This window comes from Mchenga conophoros, linkage group LG15 (genome assembly GCF_057382185.1).
Source record: "Mchenga conophoros isolate Kocher_MC1m ecotype Shallow Benthic linkage group LG15, M_conophoros_male_GT1.1, whole genome shotgun sequence".
In the NCBI taxonomy this organism is placed as follows: Eukaryota; Metazoa; Chordata; class Actinopteri; order Cichliformes; family Cichlidae; genus Mchenga; species Mchenga conophoros.
In genome coordinates this window covers 20,911,841-20,935,680 of record NC_140540.1, presented here as the reverse complement: position 1 = coordinate 20,935,680, position 23,840 = coordinate 20,911,841, and the positions used below count along the sequence as shown (strand labels likewise).

At 40.8% G+C, this 23,840-nt stretch overlaps 1 protein-coding gene across 17 annotated transcripts in view; it reads right to left on the bottom strand.

The window, feature by feature from the left end:
• Positions 1-23,840, bottom strand: part of afdna (afadin, adherens junction formation factor a) — a 123,582-nt gene that overhangs the window by 47,225 nt on the left and 52,517 nt on the right. For 11 of the 17 annotated variants that reach the window (XM_085247164.1, XM_085247167.1, XM_085247165.1 and 8 more), the window contains exons 9-22: positions 23,275-23,319; positions 21,050-21,144; positions 20,051-20,298; positions 15,432-15,501; positions 14,152-14,222; positions 13,974-14,041; positions 11,124-11,329; positions 9,124-9,144; positions 6,094-6,239; positions 4,770-4,864; positions 3,479-3,744; positions 1,929-2,072; positions 1,611-1,809; positions 981-1,087 (exon numbers count right to left, since the gene is read on the bottom strand). In XM_085247164.1, the coding sequence (XP_085103290.1) occupies positions 981-1,087; positions 1,611-1,809; positions 1,929-2,072; positions 3,479-3,744; positions 4,770-4,864; positions 6,094-6,239; positions 9,124-9,144; positions 11,124-11,329; positions 13,974-14,041; positions 14,152-14,222; positions 15,432-15,501; positions 20,051-20,298; positions 21,050-21,144; positions 23,275-23,319 (1,781 nt within the window). The remainder of the gene's footprint in view (positions 1-980; positions 1,088-1,610; positions 1,810-1,928; positions 2,073-3,478; positions 3,745-4,769; positions 4,865-6,093; positions 6,240-9,123; positions 9,145-11,123; positions 11,330-13,973; positions 14,042-14,151; positions 14,223-15,431; positions 15,502-20,050; positions 20,299-21,049; positions 21,145-23,274; positions 23,320-23,840) is intronic. The other 6 variants (XM_085247173.1, XM_085247181.1, XM_085247179.1 and 3 more) reach the window with 4 other exon arrangements.

The following is a 23,840-nucleotide window of genomic DNA, read 5'->3' as shown; positions in this document are numbered from 1 at the left end:
TGTTTAAACGATGCTCAATTAATACTAATTGGTGTGCAGAGTCCTAAGAAAACCTCTCTGACACCACCAGTCTGAAATGCTGATTCAAAGCAGGATGGATCCATGCTTTTATGTTGCTTAGGCCAAATTCTGACCCCATCATCTTAATGTCAGAGTAGAAATTGAGACTTATCAGACCAGAAGCAAATTTTCAGTCTCTTAATGTCAAATTGTGCTGAACTATAGAATCGATTTCCTGCTCTTAGCTGACAGGAGGGGCACCCAGTGTGATCTTCTCCTTCAAGGTTTAATGTCTTGTGCATTCAAAGATGTTTTTATCCAGAGAAGTGTTGCTCACTGGATCTTTCTGCTTTTTTACATCATTCTCTGTAAACCCCAGAGATGGTCATGTGGGAAAATCCCAGCAGAGTCTGAAATACTCTGACCAGGCTGTCTGGCACCAACAACCAGGTCACAAAGTTGCTTAAATCACCTTTCTTCCCCACTCTGAGACTCAGTCTGCGCTTCAGCAAGTCATGGTGGCCATGTTGACATGCTTAAATGCACCGAGTTGCTGCCATGTGATCAGCCAATTAGATATTTGTATCAAAGAGCAGCTCATCGTTATTGACAATATGGAGGCGTGTCTGGGCAGCATACAGAGCAAAGTGGATGGGATCTCAGTGAAGATCATCCACTCAAAGCAAGAGCGCAGCATGAAAATGTAAATGCTGAAAAAAGAACAGTTTCCCAAAGTCACTCTGCAGCCATCAAAGACCCTGCAGCCACTTTGAGTTTTAGTCTTGTTTTCTGCTGTCTTAGCTGTCAGACTTACTTTAGACTTCAGTCTCCACAGTCTCTGTGACTCAGCATTACTAAACCTGCAAAGTCTCCTCTGTGGCACCGAATTTACCCAGGATGCCCCACTGCACTGACACACAACTCTATAAATAAACGCACGCACAGTGTGGCGAGAGAGTGACTGAACGTCGACGTCGTACCATTTCAGAGTTGTCAGCAGCGGAGAAGTGGCTGTCGCAGTCAGCTCCTTCGAAGTGGACGGTCCAGGTGCCGGGCGAACGTGGATGTGGCGTTAACCTACAAAAACCTACCAGAGGAAACAGACGCACACAGAAATAATGTCACTGATAGTAGAGTGATCATAACCTTTGTTTCAGAGCAGCTTTTCTGAAATCATGACAATAAGAAAACGTTAATTGTCGAGTGTAGCAATACAGCATATAAAGCAACCAAACTTATTTTAAAGCAGCAGCTACTGATGCTTTTTGTTTGGTCTGCTTTATTTTAAGATGCTTAAATCCCAACATAACATCTTTAAACTCGTTGTACGTCTCATAGCTTTAAAAACAGGAGGTATAAAACTCAGAATAGCAGAACTAACACACAGTTATGAAACATAATTCAATGAATGTTTGATTTCCTTTAGGTATACAGGGTTTTATTTAAAACAATGACAATAAAAACAAATTAAAAACCCTGGGAAAAATTATCTGCTCATATTCAACCAAAGTCATTTACATTCTCATAAAACATAAACCTATTTGAAGGCTTTCATTCATATATTTCCAATATGACTTCATTCCTTATTCACATATAGTTTGACTTTCTACCTCTTTGCAGGAGAGGCTCCAGGAAGTCCTGCAGGCCATTGGGGAGGCTGCGCACCACGTCGCAGGAGTAGCCGTCCTCAGGAAGGAGAAAGGGCAGCTGGAGGTCTGGATCCTCCTCGAGCTGAACCTCTCTGCCGTCACTCCTCGCCAGCTCATCTGCTGTGTTTTCCGCCACTGCCACCACGTGGTCTATCAGCTCCTAAACACACAGAAACCAGCAGAAGTTTCTAAAAATCAGTTTGACTTGAATAACTCCAGTTTCATCTAATTTAATCCAATAAAAACGCTGCACATGTTTAAAGACGCCGTTTATCTTACAGGTGGGATGTACGGCTCATCGGGGGCACAGTGGTAGTTGGTCATGAGGGCGTGAAGCTGCAGGGAGTTGAGCTTGAAGCAAGTGTTATTGATGGTCTGCACATCCTGCATGGAGTATTTATCCATGGTCAGCAGGGTGGTGGCCTGGAAGGGGACACAAACACACATGTTGTAAATCAAACACATCTTATTGTTTTGAATGTAAACAGAGTGGCCACACGTGGTCGCAACGTTATCTGCAAGCACACGAAATGAGAGACTTCCGCGGTTGTGTTGACTGGCTGACTGTAGGCGAGGCGAGTGTTGTGAGACAGTAATAAGAATCTGATGACAGCTGTTGAGTTGTTTGCTTGTTTTGCCAGAGTCAGTCGAAGCTGATAAAGCAGAGTCCCAGAGAAGCACCTGAGCGGGGGTTTGGAGTGTTTGCCTCTTTACGATTTTTCATTTCAGGTTTACTATAACAGAGGATTATATTCCTTCTGGGCAAGAAGAGATCCTCCAGAAACTGCAAAGCTTCAAAGCATTTTTTTCCTGGTTGCATTCATGCTGCTAAAAGGGATTGTAGTGATGTAATAGCCAGTCAGCGGTTGGTAGTCCAACTCCATGTCTTGTTGTGGTCTCTTAATTTCTTGTTTCAGCCTCTTCATTTTCTCTCTGAATTGCTGCAGTGTAGTAAACATCTACTCCCAAACTTCAGACTGCCGCAGCCAATTTAGAGATCCTGAAAACCTTCTGCAGCCCACCCAAACCTTCAATCCCAACTGCACACCGCACAAAAGGAAATGATTCCTTCCATGTGGATTCACTGACTCATTTTAATCTTAATTTTGATCACATTAACGGCTTTAGCTGATGGCCATATTTGTGCTCTCTGATTAAATAGACCACAGTTCAGGGTCAAGAATAGGCCAGAAACTGAAGGAAAACCTGTTATTTTTAAAATCACATTGAGATGTTTTTCAGTTCAGTTTCTTCTTCTTTTTTTTAAATTACAAATGGCTTCCTTCTGACTTCTTGCTGCAGTAACATCACAACCCACTTTTTTTGGAATCCCTGATGTCATAGCAAAAAATGGCCCATTGTTAGTCAGTTGTGCTGGTTTCAATCATTATGCAAATGTACCATTTATTAGACTTGGGAAACCTGCGGTCACCTGAGACAGTAGTCGTCACTTGAATGAGTAACAAAACATTTCTGTGACTGAAAAAGCAAAGTTGAGATAAACAGAATCAACTTTCTGGGAGTTGTCACTTCAAGACCCTCTTACTCTTCCACAGGAGCTACTCTGTAATAGTACTTTTACAGGTCTGCGTAATTCCCTAAAAACAGAAAATGGGACACAACCAACAAGTAAATCAGTCGAACATATTCTTTTTTTATCTTTTCAAAACCCTTTATAGTAATAAGAAAAAATTAAAATGGAGATATTTTAAAAAGATGCAACAAACCAATTAGTGTGACTGACACAACTGAGGAAAATGCCTCTAAAACCTGTTTTAGCGACCATCTGCTCACACCCCTGCACAGACTCTTACTGTTTACCATCTTACCTGTACGATTCGGCTGAGGTGGCAGTCAGCAGCGAGCTCCAGACCCTGCTTCTCAGCCCAGGCCTCGATGTGGCTCAGCTGCTGCCGGAGGATGGCGCCCCAGTAGTGACAGCACAGCCCCGAGCCGGTATCTGTCACCAGCTTGTTGAACAGCCACATGTTGATGAAGTGGAAGAGCTGCGAGAAGAGCTGGATGGTGAGAGCGGCGTTGACCCGACACCGCCGCAGTAACGACATCGCCCCCGTCAGTGTGTGCAGGACGTCCTCTGAAAAGAGAAACCGGGACGTGAGAAAAAATCTTCCCCTCTAAGTCTTATATCCTGTTCAAGGTCATTCTGAGCCGTGTGAGGCTTGTTTTTTGAGATCACTCAGTAGAAATCCGGTTACATGCCCTTGTACTTTTGCTTCTGTGATAGGCGCACTTCTTCCAGTGTTAAAAAAAAAAATACAATCTTCCAGCTGGATTATAATTATCTTAATAAACTGACAGGAAGCCAAGTGGAGGAGTTTGTGATTGAAGGTTGTGTTTTTTTGGAAGAAAACTTTCAGTACATATGTACAATATCCTCAGAAAAAAGACAAGCGCCTCCTGGTTTCACTCCTCACCTGATGCAACACTGTCTGACTTGAAAACTGTGGGCTTTTCAACCCGCAATGATCCTCTACATGAAATGTGAGTTAAGTATATGGACAGTTTCCAGGAGCTGTATGATCAGGTTATTAAAACCAGGCCTGTACGCAAACAAATACAGTGAACAACGATAGCTACAGAGTTCAATTTGGGCTTTCCTCCGAGTTTCTGGAGTCTGCTGAAAAATCTTGGGCTCCATGTTTGTGTAAATTCTTGACTTCAGAGAGTTTTGATAAAAAATAAAATTCTTCGAGTTTAAGGTGGCACTGCAGCTACTGACTCTGCAGAAAAGTAGATCCCAAATCAGAGAGACAGGTCCAAAGCATGTTTTTAAAAAAACAAAAAAACAAAACAAGACACCTGAGAGACCATTAGGAAATAAAAAAAATACTTTGTTCAGATTTTCTAATATATTCTTTCCAGTCTCACAAGGTCCAAAGGAACCTGAGAAAATTAATGCTAACAATTTCTAGATGTGTGCAACCTGTGAGTGTGGAATCATCTTAACATAAAACGGTGAAAACTCCGGCAAAACCTATAATGACATACGATTAACATGTCTTCATTTTAAAGGGCTAATCACCTAAATTAATTCAGAATTGTTGCTGTTAGTCATGAGCAGTCTTGGTTGCTTCCTGTGGTTGTGTGTTTGCACATTACCGATCTTTGGTCTCTGTGGATTATGCTCCTCAGGGTCATCGAGGAAGGCAGGCATGTAGTTGTTCAGATCGGCCTGGAGACAGTGGACCAGGTACCTGCAGCAACACGATACAGCTTGTTGCAACGTCATTCAACACTGTTCACATCAAAGGTCACCATCTGAACGTATTTTACACTTTCAGATGCTTTCAGAAACTTTAATGTGGGTTATCAGTGTGTTCATATATTTTCCATAATGCTTCTAAACCAAGTGAGAAGTTTAAATTACTGCTAACTGCCAGCGAATGTCATTTATACAGAAAGAATTGCAAGCCTATGTTTCTTATCACCCATTTTATACTAACAAGTTACTTTAATAAGGATTTCATTACATTATTGGATGGACACTTTGGACTGCATATAAAAGACAGCGCATGCTCACAGGGGGTTGTATGATCGTTGGGGTTTCTCTCTATGATCGTGGGTCTTGTCTTTATAATATAAAGCCCCTTGAGGTGACTGTTTTCTTTTGGTGCTATATTAATAAAAGTGAACTAAAATTTGAGGTAGATTCTCGCTCTGCTTATTTCACATGTATAAATGTGGAAACAGGAGGACAAAGGAGGGGGGAACAACTAAGCTGTAGTGCCTCTTCACCTCACTGTGCAATACCTTTGTAAATAGTCAACAGTGCAATAGACCTCAATACTTGAAATGTGCAATTCACTTGTATTTTTATTCCTATTTATCCCCTTCGTATATTTTATTTATATTGTCTCTCTATATATATATATATATATATATATAAATAATATTCTGTAACTCTGTAACTTCTGTCGGTGCTGTGCTTTTTTGGAAATCGAATTTCCCAGAGGAACCCACCCGAGGGATTAATAAAGTTCTATCTTATCTTATCTTAAATTTAAGTCCATCAACATCATCATCACCTCTCATTCATTTTGACTGGGGCAACATTATTAACTGGATGCACTCATTTGTTTTTAGGACAAAGTAATGCACTGCTCACTTGGATCAACCCCATTAACCTGCATTCCTTCTAATGGCCAGCAGTGGGCGACTCCTGCAGCTAGAAAAGATAACAGCTTCCTCCCCCTGTGACCCTAGGAAACACTTTTGTGGTGAGTTTACGGGTATTTATTTGATCTCTTATTGAATTAATAATCAACATTTTGTAAACTGCAGTTTCTGTTAAGAGTCACAAAGACGAAAACACTGATGCTTCGCAAAGGGAAGGCATTAACCTGTCTGCATCATCACAATGGCTATATCTTTGTTCACAGTTTATTATCTACACCCACACCCACATCCACAAACACAAACTGACTTGAAGGCCATCTGGACCAGATGGGCGAGGATGTCCTGGGCGTCCAGCGTAATGCGACTCAGGTCTCGGTCCTGTTTGATGAAATTGAGCAGCTCGGACGCATTGGCCATCCAGAAAGCCAGTGCTCCCGCGATGTTCTTCTGCTTCTGTAATGCACCAATCACAACCACACACAAAGAAGAAAAACATGGTAGAAGTTGTTAGAGTAGAAGTGTCCAGGGAAGACTCAAGGGTAAAAATTAAAAAAAAGAAGGGAGGAGGACAGAGGGGTTTCTGTTTGAGTGACAGCAAGAAGGAGCAGCTGTTACTTTAAGGGATAGACTCATGCCTCGCCCACCCCTCCCTCTAAGCCAACCGGGTGTCGAGAAGAAGAGTGGTCATCACTTTCAGATCGGTGAACACAAACAAAGTGTCGTGAGCTCTGTGATAGTTTTGTTTTACACAAGAGTGACCTCTCCTTTTCTCTCCCATTCATCAGATCGACAGACACCGGCCGTCTTAGTTCACAGTTTAAATCATGACGAAGCTCGATGTCTGAGGAGCTGATTGGTTAAAATCCCCACCGCTCAGAGAGAGAGAGAGGATTGTGCAAAGCTTGGTCCCTTGCATTCATCTATCCCCACCTTTGAAAAACAAATGAAAACAGAACAAAGAAAAGAAAATAATAATAATATCAATAATAATAATAATAACAATAATAACCCTTCATTCAGAACAGCCAGACAATGAGAGATGGAGCCAAGTGCATCCACAATGAAACACAGATGGATGGCTGAACACGTTAAATGAACATCCAAACAGACAAATGAAGCAGACGAGGTGGAGCAGGTCAGACGCGACTTGTCTCTCATCCACACCGTCGAGTAGAAGAAGCAAGATGTGAGGTCACAACAAAAAAACAAAACAAAAAAATGGATGCCAGAGTTAAAGACTGAGCAATGATGGAGAGAAGTGGATGCTTTGGTTTTTGTTCTGTTTTTGTTTTGTTTTTTTTTCTTTGGTGTGTTTGTTTTTTAGTACCAGGCAGGTCCAGGAAGCTGAATGGAATTAGTCAAGTTGATGTTGCTGTTGTTGCTTAGTTTTCCAGCTGTGGGGTAGGATGCATTATTACGGCGGTATTTTACATCATCTCTGTTAGAATGGAGAAAAAGAAGCAGCAGCAACAATGAAGGGCTGGTCAAAAAGAAACAAAGCATAGAGAGAGAAGAAGAAAGTAGGACAGGGAGAGAGAAGTGGGGGCAGAGATTAATAGAGGAAAGCCGAGGGGTTGATGAGGTTGGTGATGTGATTTTACGTCACCAGTGCTTAAATGTTATCTGATTCGCCTTAATTAAAATGTGTTGGCTTTTTTTTTTTTTTTACCCAGTTGGTCTGGAGTCGAGGTTTCAGGTAAAGAAATAATTTAACATACGAGCTTCGATCAAAAAGATCTTCAAATCCATGCGCACTGTTATCCTGATCATCACTCTGTGGAAGTCTCGCTTCGAACACGAACACCAAACAAACAACTTTCAAGCTAAGGATCATCACCGAGCTCAGCATTTAACCATCGTGTCCATGCCCCTTCATGCAATAACGTTAATGTTCACATTTCCACTCACTGCACGCAGACTGAAATCAGCTGGCAGTAGCACAGCGCAAAAAAAAAAGACCCATCATGCACGTAGAGGAAGCTTTGCAATGCAATAACAACTTATTTGTTTCCTTAGTACATAGAATGAGATTACTGAACCACCTACAGTGATGCATAACAGAAAAATGTATGTTGACTGCAGCTCACTGTCTCCAACTTTGTGACATGAACAACAATCTGAAAAACAGAAGCTGTCCTAAAGCAGTCCAGAGGTGCACAACGAGACAAACTCTGACGCAAAACTAACAATGTTAGAGATATGGTGTAGGTAACCATAAACCGCAACCTGATGTGCACCTCACTAGAAATACAACTACGCATCACGTTGATGCAGCTCGCAACGACTGTGACTCTCCTCCATGGTTATTAAAGTTAACTAAAAATAGGTGTGACCAAAATGTAATTAACTAAAATAAAAATTATAAACAGACCTGGGGAAAAACAAACTAGGAAAAAATGATAGCAAGAAATTTGCTTAGTTTTTGTATTGTTTGTCTATAAGACTGAGTCAACCGCTTTCCAAAAGTTTGGCTTCTTTTTTTTCTAAATACCTGAAATACCTGTACTTTACCGCTGATATAAATCTCATAATAATAACTAAAAAGCCAAAAACTAACTCTTAAATTAATAAAATTAAACTAAAACAAAATATTTTTAAATAAAATGAAACTGAAACAAGAAAACCTCACTACAGAAACTGCCTGAAAATTAACAGCAAAAAGTCTAAACTAAATAAAAATGACTACAATAATGCATTTTTTGCTATTTCCATTTTCAAATCCAGTGAATAGGTTTGAAAAACATCAAAACACCCATAACTAGTGTTTTGGGAGTGACTGCACAAGAACGGAGACACACCATGCACACATATAAACGCCGACCACGAGTCGGTCACTTAAACAGGCTTTATGTCGATTCAACACAGAAGTATTTATTTATCTTTCTTTACTTAATAGTTACAATGTAATACTAACATTATTATAATAATAATAATAATAATAATAATAATAACAACAACAACAACAACAACAACCATTTTTTCTGTTGCTATTGGGAGTAATAAATCAACCTACACTGAGAACAATACTATAATCCAGTAGTATTTTGTCACCATGGCAAACGTGATCGACTGTTTTATTTCCTCTGCAATATGTTCCTTAAAAACAGCTCTGAAAACTGTGGATAATACAGTAAAAGTATTGAGTTGCAAAGCTCTTGGCATTGCTAATCTGTGCAGCTCACATTAACAGTAGCGAGTACAGAATATAAGGTGTACTGCGCAATTAATATTACCCACATCACCCACCCCAAGAAAATGAGACAAAGAGAGAGCATCAGAGCCAGGGAGAGAGAGGTAGACGAGTCTTTAGCAGCCGTATCATGATGTGCTATCCTACCTGATCCCCTTCAGCAATCTCCTGGATGGAAGGAAGAGGAAGAGGAGGAGGAGGAAGAGGACACGTTCACAGGACAGAGAGAAAACACGTCAACGGCTACAGTATGGACAGCTATGTGACACACAGATACACTTTGACACACACGATGATTATGGTTTACAATGTAAAGCCATCCTCAAAAAAGTGAAGTGATGGAGGTCAGCTGGAAAAGAAAAAATGTTAAAGAAAACACTGCAAAAGTGAACGAGGTATACAATGTTTTATATTTTACAACTAAAAGCTGCATAAAATGTTTGAAGCACACTATTGTAACCGCACTCTAACAAGGATTAAATATTAGAGAGTGCGAGCACTGTTATTGGCGAGGAACATCCCAAAGAGATGCTGGATTAGTGTCTCGTATGCAATGATTAATGTTCAGATGATAACTGAAAACACGCGCGTACACACACACACACGCACGCACGCACGCAGTTTATAAGCAAGCTTCCCACATCTCTCAGTCTGTAGCTAAAGATAGTTTTCCTGAAACTCTATAAAGCTGAACTCCTACTACACAGACTGAAATAGTCTTACAGTCTTTGTGTGTGCATTTGTGAGTCTGTGCTTGTGTTTTAGAACTTTTCTGCATGCCAAAGACAATGAATAGCTTGCTGCAGGCTAAACAAATAAAAGCAGTAATGGCTTTACTGGAAGCTGGAGGCTTTAAAAGAAACATGTAGGTGTTTATGTGTTTACTTTTCCCCTCCTAAGATCCTCTGCTTCATATGTGGCATCGTGCTCCCACCTAACCCAGCAAGGATCACTTTTATCTTTTATTTTGTACAGTAACTTTAGTTAAGCAATGTAAAATCTTAACTTCATGCTATAAATATTTTATAGAGTATACACCAGGCCTCGAGGGCCGGTGTCCTGCAGCATTTAGATCTCACCCTGGGTCAGCACACCTGAATCAATCATTACCAGGCCTCTGGAGAACTTCAAGACATGTTGAGGAGGTAATTTAGCCATTTAGATCAGCTGTGTTGGATCAAGGACACATCTAAAACCTGCAGGACACCGGCCCTTGAGGCCTGAAGTTCCCCACACCTGTTTAGGACATGAAACTGATCGATGTGATGTGTCTAAATCAATTTACAGAACATTTGAACACGGATTTCTTTTCTGTGAAGGGATCGCAACTAGAAGATGAGCTTGCCATCAAAGTATAGGTAAAAAGATTTCATAATCTATAACTTGTGCCCAGCTATCTATCCCACATTGCGATATGACGCTTGTGAAACTTGGAGTATCAAAATTGGTTTAAAAACCGCTTAAATATGAGGTACTGAAGTTGCTGGGAAAACGAGAAAGAATTTCTGGCTGTTTTTAACGTGGCCCAGAGTTAACAAAAAGTTTCAACAGATGGTGAAAGTCTTAATCCTTTTTCATATTTCCATACAGACTGTTTCAATTAAAACCAGGCATTTTTAGCATGTTTATTAAAACTTCTTGCAGATGTTTGTCTTAACGCAATATTGAACACAGATACCTCTATGTAGTTTTATTTAGAGGAGGAGATCTCGAAAAAGTCTTTAAAAATTACTGTTTTGACACCGCCTCCCTCCCCTACAAAAAAACGGCTATAAGACCGGCATCAAACTTGACATTTTAAGTAACAGTAGCTCCATGTTGAGTCACAACAGGCTTCACATCTCGAGCGTAACACTGAGTGATGGACAAACAGAATCGAAAGCACAACTGTGGAGAAAAGCTGCTAGACACAAACACACACACAAACACACACACACACACACACACACACACACACACACACACACACACACACAGCTTACAACAACTACAAATGTAGTTTTGTAAGAACACCGCTGAGCGTCACCTAATATTCGACAAAAGCAGGAGGAGCATGAGAACGAGATAACGTGCAAATTAATCGATGATTTGATTCGACTGCTTTTAAAAATTACAGTGAAAAGACTTTTAAAAGACGCATTACTGACCTGGATGACTCCTTCCATCATGCTCACCATCTTGTTGACGATGGCGATGACCTTGTGCGTCCTCTCTGACGGCGACATGTCGGGCCGGTAGGTGGGCGACAAGACGTAGCGGCAGGCCATGTACAGGACGTACGTGGGCGAGAGTTTGAAGTGAACCGTGGAGCTGTTGGTGTAGTTGATGATGGCAGAGAGGAAGGTGTCTTCAGCTGGATGGACACAGAGAGAATACATTCGATAAAATCTTTGCGGCAGCCGCTGTTTGTCAGAGGACGTAACAGATTTCACGTGATTAATTAATAATTAATTAATAAACATGCAGCTTAAGTAATCCCCCACAAACTAAACTCATGGTTATGGTCACGTGTATGGGTGAGACAACGAAGTCTGACGCAGAAAGGGTGAGTTGGGTTATGAAAACATGAATTAAAGGCTTCTTAGACACCAAAACAATGGAGAACTGAACTGATGACTACAGAGCATTTTTACTTCCAGCCACTTTATCGTAGTCCTACAGTAGAAAACACCGGAAATGTGTTAAAGAGGCAAGCAGGAGTTTTATTTGTTTCCTGTGTTTTCATTCAGCATTTCATTCAGATACTCCTTGTGTTGTCAGTTCATTCAGCAACTGGTTCCTGGCTTTATTCATTCATCTGTTATTTATTCTGTTTCCATCCATCCAGTTGTTGTTTTTTTGTTTGTTTGTTTTAACCCACTCAGCCATTCATTGATGAATTCATTCATGGATTCTCATTTTATTCTTTTTTTATCTGGTTTCGTTTTGCTTTCATCAGTCGTTTTTCTTTTCCCCACTGTGTTGACTGATAAATAAAACTTAACTTTTCTGAATTGTCTATTTTTTAATATAACAATAACAATAATAACAATAATAATATTCATTTGTTTATTAGACTTCTAGTTTACTATTCAATTCATTCATGTTTTTATTCATCTATTTTGGCTTTCATTCATTTATTCCTGCCCCTTCTGACAACAATCTCCACCTGTTTAACTCTTTCACTATAGCTGATTTTTTTTTTTTTATTATTTCATGGAATAACAGCTCATCATTATAGCTGATAATAGTAATTAATGAATGCAAAGGTTTTATATATCATCTCTCATTAAAAACTGTATGTAAAGGCAGAAATGACTGCACACAATAAATCAAACTGCATGTTCGAAGTGTCGGCCCACACCGCCTCTGAGCTGTGGGAAGCAGTTTGTATCAGTCGCTTTGGCGGTGCAGATATTGGCTGCACATGCGTGTCATGTTGAAAACACCAATGAAACCAGCTGCCTCACTTTAGAGTCATTCGGTTTTAACTCGATGCCAAACTAGTGGCAGCTGCACTTTAGCAGCTACAACACTCCATATGAAAACCTGAAGATGAGACTACTGCACCTTTTCTGCCTCTTACAGCACATGGTTAGGCTCCCTGAGGACTGTGGGGTATGAGAGTCTCCACCACTTTATGACCAAAAACCATCTTTTGCCTGGAAAACAGATGATCTCACACACTGTGCCAAATATACTGTAGCACTGTCAGAGCGTGCACGCTGATAGACTCGGGCCCGGAGCAGAAGAAGAGTCAATAAACGGAAGACAAAGCAAACGGCTCGAAGCGTTCGTGGCTACAAAAAGCGTGGGAAACGAAACGTTGCACTGCCGTCTGGAACTCAATTATCATGAATTTAACATCCAACAGCAACAAAGAGTTCTGAAATCATCTAATAAAGGATTCACTAGAGACATTAGAAAATTAAATGCCGGGGATTAGGACAACTCAGTCCAGCTCTAAGGTTCCCTCCACACCGGCAGACAAAAAGGAGAACTTTCATTTTATTACTTTATTAAACAGGAATGCACAGCTCGAACACGGCTCAGAAAAACGCAGAGATGGAAATCATGAAGCTTAATATTAATCTCTGTAATGTACTCTGACATGTAAAGGCAGAAACACCCCGATGTAGCAGTTTTCATACATGCACCACAGCACCAAACTTCTCCACCGTTCAAGGTGCACGAGAGAACAATAAAAACCCTTTGAGGCCAGTCATGAAATGGTCTTCAACCTGCCAGCTTCACAGAAAAAGTTCCACAGGAATAAGTTCCTGGGTTTGAATCCAGTCTTTTCCGTTCTGTATGGAGCCTGCATGTTCTCCCTGTGTCTGCATGGGTTCTGTCTGGGAACTCCAGCTTCCACCAACAGTTCAAAAACATGCATGGGGTAAGGGTTAATTGGTGATTATAAATTGATTGTAGTTCCCAAGGGTCTCCTCCCAGATAAACATGCCCCCAAAACCTCCAGCGGCGTTGTTACAAGACGACGAAAAACATCCTGAGATATCTGCCTTTCAACCCAGAGAGGGCACTTCACAGTCTCACATTTGGAGGTGTCGACCTCCAATGCTGAAGATCACACTCTGATAAATCAAATAAAACCACATTGGCTTCAAAAAGCAGCGATGGAGAGTCGCCTTCACCCCGGCTGCACCCGCAGATCTTGTTCAAGAATATCACAAGCAGGCTCAGAAACGAGGAGCAAAAACCACTGAACGTGCTTGACTTTGTGCCACAACGTCAAACAGGATTTTAATGATTATAATGGCTTTCAGCCTTTCATCGCTGCAGGTCGGCGAGGTGAGAGAAAACGTGAAAAGCCTCTGAACTGCCTGCATTAACCATGACACCGTTATTGAGCAGCACTACTTCCAGCGCAATCAGGTCAGGTTTGTCGGTCCAGGACGTTACGACGGGAACTGAAAGGGTTCAATAGTTTCCAGCTATTGACTGTGTCACTGACACAGTGAGGTGAATGAAGAGGCAGAAAGTGATGCGCGAACACTCACAGTTGTCTCTGAACTCGATGCTGGCTGGAAGAGTCAGCTCTGTTCTGTCTGCTGAAATATCCTGAGACCTGATGAGACAGATTCAAACCATGAGGAGAGGAGATCCATACAGAGGGGAGAAAAAGGATAAGCATGAGGATCAAGAGAATCCAGGGTATTGGAGGAAACCATGTCTGACCTGCTGTCCTGCTGCTCTCCTCTGATCATGGGTTTGACCATTCCTCTCTCCATGTCCAGCTTTCCTGAGCTCTGAAAACACACAGAGAAAAAAAGAAGCTTCAATTCAACTTAACATACGGAAATTTGTCCCTTATTATATTTTAAAGATACTGGCTACAGTCCTACGAGGCTTAAATGCAGCGTGGGGAAACAAATCAAAGTTATGGTGTCATGGAGTTTTGTCTGGGAAAGCCGACAATGGTGACTTGGGTCAGATTTATTGGCAGAACTACTACAGCAAAAGCAACATGACAACCCTTTTTCCACTTTTCATCAAGTTTTTGTTTCTTTGTATTGAGTTTGACATTTAAAAAACGTTTTGCTGCTTCTCCAGAGCTTTTGCAGTTAGTCAAACCAATAATCAAATGACAAAATTAATCTGTGGCTTTGATCAGATTTTTAAATAATCTGAATTAAACTTCTTTGGAGTTAAATGTTAGATGAAATGCACTCAAGAAGATCTGCAAATCAACACCGATAATCAACAAAAGACTTAATTATTTTTGGAAAACCCATGAGAGTCATTTTTCTCCTTTTTGTCATCAGCAGCTCTCTCACGGACGATTGTGGAATCATTGTGTTTTTATAATATTTATAATATGTGCATAGTCTTTACCTTTGAAAATAAAACACCTTAAGATGTGTCATGATTTGTCACTCTATAAATGACATTTAACTGCAAAGAAATTTGAAAGATACTGATAAATACCACTGGTGTGCATAATTATCATAATAAGATTGGCTCCATATTTTTAAATCTGTGAATTCTTCTACCACAACTAGTTACTGTAGTAGTTTTGTTCCCCCTCGCAAAAATAAGGCTTAAATAGTAGGTGGGTGGAGCTTCTGTGCTCGCTGTGACAGCTGTGCACCTGTGTTGACAATAGTTGAGATAAGGCATCATACAGAGCAGGGGGAAAAGAAACTGTCAAAATTGGCATGTTTAGAGCAGCCTGAACAGCGATGACTTGAACATAAACTAACGCCATTATTTGAAACCAACTTTAAAAGGAGAATCCACCACAGAAGCAGTGCAGTAAACAAAAATATGATGATGCCCGACTTTCAGCCAGTCTGCTTAATAAAAGTTCAGACAGATAAAACATAAAAATATTAACAGCATAGTGTTTAAGTGTTTGAGAGCAGAAAGCAGAGCAGAGAGAATTTTGAATGGAATAAAGTATATACACGAAAATGAGTGGGTGTTTCTTTTTCTGTCTGTGTGCATGTGTGTGTTACCTTGCTGGTAGGCAGGGCTCCTCCACTGTGGACGTCTCCGTGAAGGTCGAAGGTGGTTTCTGGTACGCTGCTTCAGCGGGGAGACACAGACATTCAGAGGTTCAGATGACAAACTGCGCTCTCCACAGCTGACTTTTCATTACTGACGTCGACAAGAGCGCAGACTTAAATCCAGACACACACACGCTCGCTTATCTAACTCACCGTCACAGAGGAGAGCGATGGGCGTGAGAGGCAGTAAAATACTCGCTGATATTTGCACACAGATAGCTCGCTTTATGCATGCACACTCTTACATAACAGTCTAATTAGTTATAGAGAAGCCACGCCACGAGTCCTAACTCACAGCAACGCCAGGATGTCGTGTCGTGTCGTGTCGTGTCGTGTCGTGTCGTGTGTGTCGTGTGTGTGTGTGTGTGTGTGAGTGAGAGAGACAGCAGTCGGGTTTAAAAAGACAGGCTTCTGCTTTCACAGCCCGCGTGACAGCAAGGCATCAATGTTGAATAAAGAGCACAGCACAAACACAAAGCATCAGTGCTTCATGTCATTGACACGGAGATCTCCATCACGCACACAATAAACAAAAGCAGCCAAACAAGGTTAAACCATTACCAGCATCAACATAGACAGAGAAAGTAGACTGATTGTTTTTTTCTTTCTTAAACTAAATTTCTAATCAAATGAAGTACATTACGAACAAACTCATAACTCCAGTAAAAACAGATAAAATATTAAAATCTTTCTGATGCTGCCGTTTTCAGCTTTTGAAAACAGATTCTAACATCTTTAACAAGATGGTCCCAAATCCCAGCGTGGGAATCAATGACAGGTGTCATGTGATCTCAGAAACCAGACAGTCATGTGAATCAGGCTCAAAGCCACAACCTCCGCAGCTGGAAAATAAATACTATGTAGATGTGCCAAAGACTGCAATTCCTCTAACAGCCACCTGGGACTGGCTTCAAATGCGAGTCGAACCCCACAGGCTCCCACGTCACTGCATTAAAAAGCATGTTTTAGCCTCCACAGATAGGCTTTCCCTTTCACAAACTCTGTTTTAAAGTGCAGACCATTTAATAAGCTTGTGCTTCAGTTCTGGTCTGTTAATTAGCACCAAGGAAGGCTTTCTGTGTGTTTTAGCTGTACTGTACAATAGCTGGAGAGAGCCACTGTGATGCCACCTGTTTGTTAGTTTTATGAAGCCTCAAAATGAGTGTTTTCACTATCAGTTTTTTGAAACCAGATGCGGTGAACGAGGTGTGGATCTGACTGTGAAACCACACACATATCCTGGATAACCCTGGAAAAGCCTCAGGATGACTATAACTTACAAAATGCACTCAGTGTTTGACAAAAATAAGGCCTCATGCATTAAAGTAATGAAAAAATGTTTACAGAGTTCTTGGAGATAGGAAGGTGAGAGTCAACTTAGACTTCTATACGACCAGAAACCCTCTGCAATCAGAGGAGTTGAGTCCTGTTGGCCATTAAAAAGAATGAAGGTGTAATTTTTCAATCTTTGTCCATCTTTATACCGGCTGTGGATGCAGCTTTCTAACCAATAAGGCTGCTATTATTTGATAACTCAGCTGGGCCCACCATCTCACCCTGCCATCCTTGCATGTCTTCCAAGACGCCATCATTTTAAATGGTCACTTTCAATTCAATTTTATTTATATAGTCGCCTCAAGGCACTTCATCTTGCAAGGTAAAGACCCTACAATAGTACAGAAAAACCCCAACAATCAAATGATCCCTTTTAAACAAGCAGTTGATGACAGTGGGAAGGAAAAAACAAAACGCTCTTTTAAGAGGAAGAAACCTTCAAGAGAACCAAGACTGCGTCATAGCAGTATGAGCACACAGCAATAGCATCTGCCTTTTCTGGCAGTCTCTACTCTGACAGAAAATTCAAAACAAACACACCACAGTGCTGCTTAACCTTGCGCCCGCTCACTAACAGTCTTCTTGCAACTCGCCTCATTTCTCTGTTTAGAAAGCGTACTATTGTAATCCTGCATCTGTGCCACACTTCTGTCAGCTGCTAACAAGTCAAACATGCAGACCAAAAAAGGCTGTTATCATGATATAAAACATGAAAAACAGTGTTTAAAATGTGAATCTGCCGTGTCATGCGTACTGAGATTACAGCACAAGGATATGATAACGATTTATTTAAAATGATCTCAAATTAAACATGATACAGATTAAAGTTCCTTTTAAGGCTTCTGGCTGGTTTCATTCATGTTTTTCTCTCACTCACTGACAGTGAATACAGATGAAGTTAAGAGGGAGCAGATTATCAAAGGATCAAACACTCATTCCCTTACAAGATCATCTGAACCACGCCAAAAAAGAATCCTCGCCAAACTACTGCAGTAATTGGCCTAAACATTATGATGAGTCCTCAGCTTGACTGTGGCTAGGTATCCTGGTATGTTTGTGCAGCAGGACACTGGAAAGCAGCCCAGAAAACCACAGAGATCCACATCCACAACTTCTCCTTTTCTGAGCTGCACAAAATGATCCCTGGTCTTAATATAACTCCTCAGTGTTCTCATTTCTCGTAACATCATTTCACAATGCCTCCAACTGAGCTGACAACTGAAAAAGTTCCCAAAGGAGCTGATCAATAACAAAAAATCTAATAAAATGACCAAAGTATTATTTGAACCATTGAGAAATCTGATTATACAGGTGTACTTCTTGCTTATATAGAAAAATAAAAATGGGTTTTCTTTTGGGGCAATGAGGAAAATTTTCCCTTTCGCCATTCGTGATACCAAAAAAGCTTAATCTCAATTTAAGGTCAATATTCACACATTTTCTGTAACTCCTGGGGGAAATATGGACCTCTTTAACTTACAAAAAATCCACTATATCCATGACCCGGAAGCTAATTTCATCTTCCTCATGTTTGTATCTGGACAGGCAGAACCGGCTAAATGCAGCTGCCTATCGTTAAAACCATCAATAGTAAGAATGAACTATGCGATTTATGCTATATCCTATAGCTAGAAATTACAAATGTTAATGCACGATGTTTAACTCTTTAAAAATAAAAAAATAAAAAAATAAAAAAAACACACACATTAAAAATGTATTTAAAGCCTGTAAAAAAAAAAAATTTAAAAAAAAAGATTTTTGGCTTCTATTGATAAATTCTCCCTTTATAACACCTCTACACTGGGTAAAACTCATCCAATGAGACTCTACCAAGTCTTAAACTTAAGGGCAGAATTTGAATCGGCAGACATAGACAGCTGTAGTTGACCTGCGCTGATCTGAACCATGCCTGTGCTCCTGGAGCCCTTTAGAGCATTTTTAATGGAAATGTCTGACAAATATAATGTATTGCTGTTTGGGACAGGCTGAGCAAGAGATTTATGACTCTTGAGCAGCAAAAGTACCAACATTAAGACTGTATATAAAAGACCAAGTGGCTACTTTGATCTTATATATACAGTCTGTGGACTTCATTCATCCCGAGTCTTCTTTTTTTTAAGCTGAAGTATTTTATTGTCACATTTTGCTGCTGACATGTGGAGCACTGTGAGCTGTATTTTCGTATTAAACATGAATTTTGAGGTCTTCTTCTATAGCTGAGGTTACTAATCAAAATCACCTGATGGGAGTTTCTAACTGGAATGCAAACCTGTGTCAAAGCCTCTGAGGAACATGTTGTGAAAGCAGTCACAGCCCACAGCTAAATACAGGATTAGCTCTCTTTTAAAACGCTGCACTGATGTATAATTTTGTGTTTGCTCAGCAAGCGCTCAAACCTAACAAACCAGCTCTTAAACACATAAAAAAAAACCACTCCCAGGCTGGTGGATTAAATTCAGCCAAGCAAAAATGTTATGCTCATTTTACTCCAAAATAATTTTAAGGTTTATTTCATCTGAAGGCAAAGCTTACAGAGGCAAACTTTACACTCTAGATTGTTAAAAAACTAATTTAAATGTGTTCATGACCTTGTGAGCTTTAGAAAATACTGAGCACATGCTTATGAAAGAGTGCTACAAAAGATAAAGGACAATTTCTTGAATCATTTGTAGAAACTAATTCATGCAGAAACACACCCACAGTTGTGAGTTAGTGTTTTGGGTACTTACAGACTTCCTTCTTTCTCTCTTCCTTTCAGTGTTAGTCGTCCATTAAAGACTTTTAAGTTGTTTCTCCTTTCCTTCACTGATCCCTAACTTTCTCACACTCTCCTTTCTCTTCTTATCTTGTATGCCCTCCGTCTTTCTCCCGTTAGTGTGTGAAACTCCAGCGAGGAGGAGGCCACACCCAACATCATGTTGATCAGATTAGAGGGCAGCCTGCCTGCCGTAACCCCAGACCTCCGCTCTTCCTCTCATTTCCCTGCTCTCCCCATCCCAGACTCCCTCCTCCCACTTTTCCTTCCCTTCATCTCTGCTTCCGCCTGCCAACTCCAAACCTCACCCTCCCTTCATTTACAATAACACCCTATTCTTTCTTTACTGTTGGTAGGCTTCGGGAAACTGTGTGTACAGACGTTGAAGAAGGAGGGATAGTAAGAAGAATGGATGTCCGTAAGTTTGAGGTGAAAACTTTGCATTCAGACACCCACAAACCCTTTTCCCATTCCTCACCCAGACTTGTGTCTGCCTCTCGGCATGGCCGGTTCTCTCTTCCCTCCCTGGTCGAACATCGGGTCCACGAATTTGAAGACGTGGGCAGAACCGAACTGGATGGTGGAGCCAGAACGCAACACAGTCGTCTCGATAATGCGCTGCCCGTCTACAAATGTGTCTGCGTCAGGGCCGTGCGGCGTCACAGTCACCATGCCTTCGCTGTGCATGAGGTTGCAGTGGTGGGGCAGAATCCCCGGACCAAGCAGCTGAAGACAAACACAGCAAGTATATCAGCTATATAAGCAGCATCAGGCTAAAACTCCACTTTTAAGCTGTAAGTCGGGCTGGCTTCTGGCAAAATAAATAAATAAATAACTCTTCTGCAGTCAGTTTCACTTGACTTCAAGCTCCCATTAGAGCTGTGCACCGTTTCCCCTCTCTATCAGCTTAAACACCCTTGCTGTTTAGTTTAACTCGAGCCAGGACGGCCAAGTAAAAGTATCATAAATTAACCTTGGAATGATCATCAGCTGCCTGATGCTGACCTTGTCTCTGGATTTTCACCTGATCGACTTTCAAACAACAGTTAGCTGCAGCTGCTCAAGTGTAATGGCCCTTATGGTCAAAAACCCCCACTGGTCAGCATCTCACTCCACCAGCTACACCTCTTTGCTTTTCATTTGAATCATATCTAAAGACAGCTTTTTAAACTGCAGTAACGTCATGATGTTTGCACAGTTAATTCAACACCGTGTGTGTGTGTGTAAGGGAACACTGAGTGTGAGGGAACTCCACAGGGTTTGCATCAGTGCTCGGATGCACTGGCATCAAAACTTGGCAGCATGTGAGCTCTTCCCAAATACTGAAAGCTTTAGAAAGACAGAAATCTTAATTTAAAATTGCAATGTAGTACTTTTTTTAAAAAGAGAAAAATTCTAGCATTAATATGTGCAGTTTATATAGTGCAGTATTCTACAGTCTGTATTAGAATTTTTTGTATTTTAATGGGGTGTTTACCTGGATGGCGCCGTCGTCTGTGCAGTCTGAGCCGACCTCAGTGATGCTGTGCTGAAGCCGATACAGCTTGGGTTTGTCCCGAGAGTCTGAGCCGTCTGAACACACACACACACACACGTTCAGATTTAGAAACCAGGTAAGGCTGCACTCACATCACATTTTAAAGAAACGGCATACAGGTTCACTACACAAACTCACACATACACTGATTGACTGAAATCCCAGTCAATCAATTCAGCATTACTACAGTACAGAGTCAATACATAGTGACATATGGAGAGCTGTGCATTATGCACTGCTAATGTGGCACAGAGTGTGGGGGTTTTGGTGGGGCTGCAGTGCAGTTATTGATATTAGTAAGTAGGGGTTTAGTAAAAGCAAAGCAGGGCATTAGTTCAGTGAAGGGAAAGGGATAAAATGTTGGCTGCTGTGGGGGGTTGGGGGGGGGGGGGGGGGGGGGGGTGAAAGGGTATCAGAAAAAAAACCCACATATAACCATCTTCTAAAAATAATACTGTAGTCAAAAGGTAGCTAATATAACAGATCTCCGTAGATTAGAAGGTTCTGCTATACCGACTCGGTTTTGTTTTTTCCATCAATTCTGTGCCAGTTAAAGGTTTAAGGACGGTAATCACGAGGAGCCGAGGGCGTACTTTCACTTTCTTTAGACCCTCAGTCATTTTTTTCCCCTTTCTCTCTCTATTTTATTCATTTATAACTTTTCATATTGCAACAGTTATTCATTGTTTTGTGACTGATGCCATTATCATCATTATTTTGAATTTGAAATGCTAACACATTATGTTCATCTACGTGATTGTTGAATTAAGTTGAATAGGAGCCACCCTTGCATATTAGTTTGTTTTTTTAGAATATTTGGATCTAATTTATTTGGCATTCTAATGGCTCAGTGACACGAGTAGATATATGACGGCTAACTGTCTGCAACTAAAAGGATGAAAAACCAAACAAAAACACGGTGGCTGATAAACGCGTTTAATTTCCTTCCCTTTTGGCAGCTTAATGAACGCGCTGCAGAAACCAGATACCTGATTGCGACCGCACAGAACCCCTTGCAAAGGCAACCTGATTATTAGCAGGTTTGCATCTAATTTATTAACACAGAGACTGCCAACATGTTGCAATCAGTCAGAGTTGGTCCACAACAATGAACACAACGTCTCTGCATCATGGCTCTTTAACATCGACCCAATATTATAATCCTACATAATATCAAGGTTCCTCTATCCTTTAACAGTGAAATTCAACATCCTGCTGCAACTATGGCACTATTTGTGAATAATTCCTAAATTCATGTTTCACATCTATGAGGTTTTGGTTGAAAGTAACAGTATATAGCTGCCTAATGACCATTGAATTTGCAGTAACAGTGACAGCAGACCAACTCCATCTTTTTGCCATTTTATCAAAGCTACTTTGAAGACACAGCTGATGGTCATCTTTGAGTGCTGCAAGATCATGAGGTCACACGGTTGCAACTGCAGTCTACAGACACCATTTTTCACAGTGTGGCATTATGCTCGATTTAGACTTCTGGTGTGAAATATAGATGCCAGTGATGGTTGCAGCCTCTAGCATTCCGTTTTACCTGTGCAGGCTGCACTGGCAGTGACATGTGGTTACATTTCTATGCAGGTGGACTTCAGGTAACATCGAACATTATGGTGCAGGATTTCAGAAAGATTTTCAGTTACGACTATTTTACAGGTAGATTTAACACAGAAGTATAATTCCCATGTTTTGACTTCTTCAGTCTTTCAGTCAGTTATGAGGTAACTCACTAGAAACGTCACTTCGATTATTATCAGTTCATTTGTGAGCTTTTAGCAACTGGTGAAATAAATTGATTTAGTAGTTTCGTGTACCCTTCAAATAAAATGAATGTCAATCTGCAAAAATGCTTCCAAAAAGGTCTCAGTTTTCCCTGCGATTGGCTGGATATAATGTTAAATCCTATTTCTTATCAAAACTTTATATCCTAAAATGTATTTAAGCTGTTATTGACTGTTTTTAATGCCGATACAGAAAGTATTAAATAACTCTCATGTAAAATGTAAATAAATTGTTTAAATCACTTTTTCCTAACCTCTCTGTTCAGTACTAGTGCCTAAATCACATCTAAAACATGTATCAGGGCTGTTTGACCACTATTGGCCAAATGAGTTGACCCCACCAACAGACACACAGGTGCGGCAGAGTTTTACCTTCGTGGTGCCGATAGGCGTAGTAGGCATAGTGATTCCCTCGCCCTAGGCAGGCAGGCACGGAGGTAGGAGGAGACATGCACAGGCCCCACACACGCACACACACACACACACACACACACACACACACACACACACGCATACGCACCATGCCATAAAGAAGGTGGGAAAGAAAACAGACAAATAGCAGAGGGTGAAAATGCAGCAAGGAAGGGAAAAAAAATACCTTGTTAACCCGTTAATTGCATGGAAAGCAGGCAAACACACACACACACGATATTTTAAAAGGGCTCTCACTGTCTACATTTGTCTTAGTGTCCAAATTTTAAATGAATTAAACAAAGCAGTGTGTAGATGACAACGCACACTGCAAGTAAATTGTAAATTCTAGTTTACAGAGTATGTATCTTAAAACAGGTCATAACAAAAAAGATCTTCCCAACAGTTTAACCACTGATCCAAACAAGTATGCATTTTGGTGACATTATGTTGCCTGCCCTGACTTTGAGGTGAAAGCATCTTTATCTGTTTAAACGTGTTATTTTTGGTGACTTTGTGGTTTATTT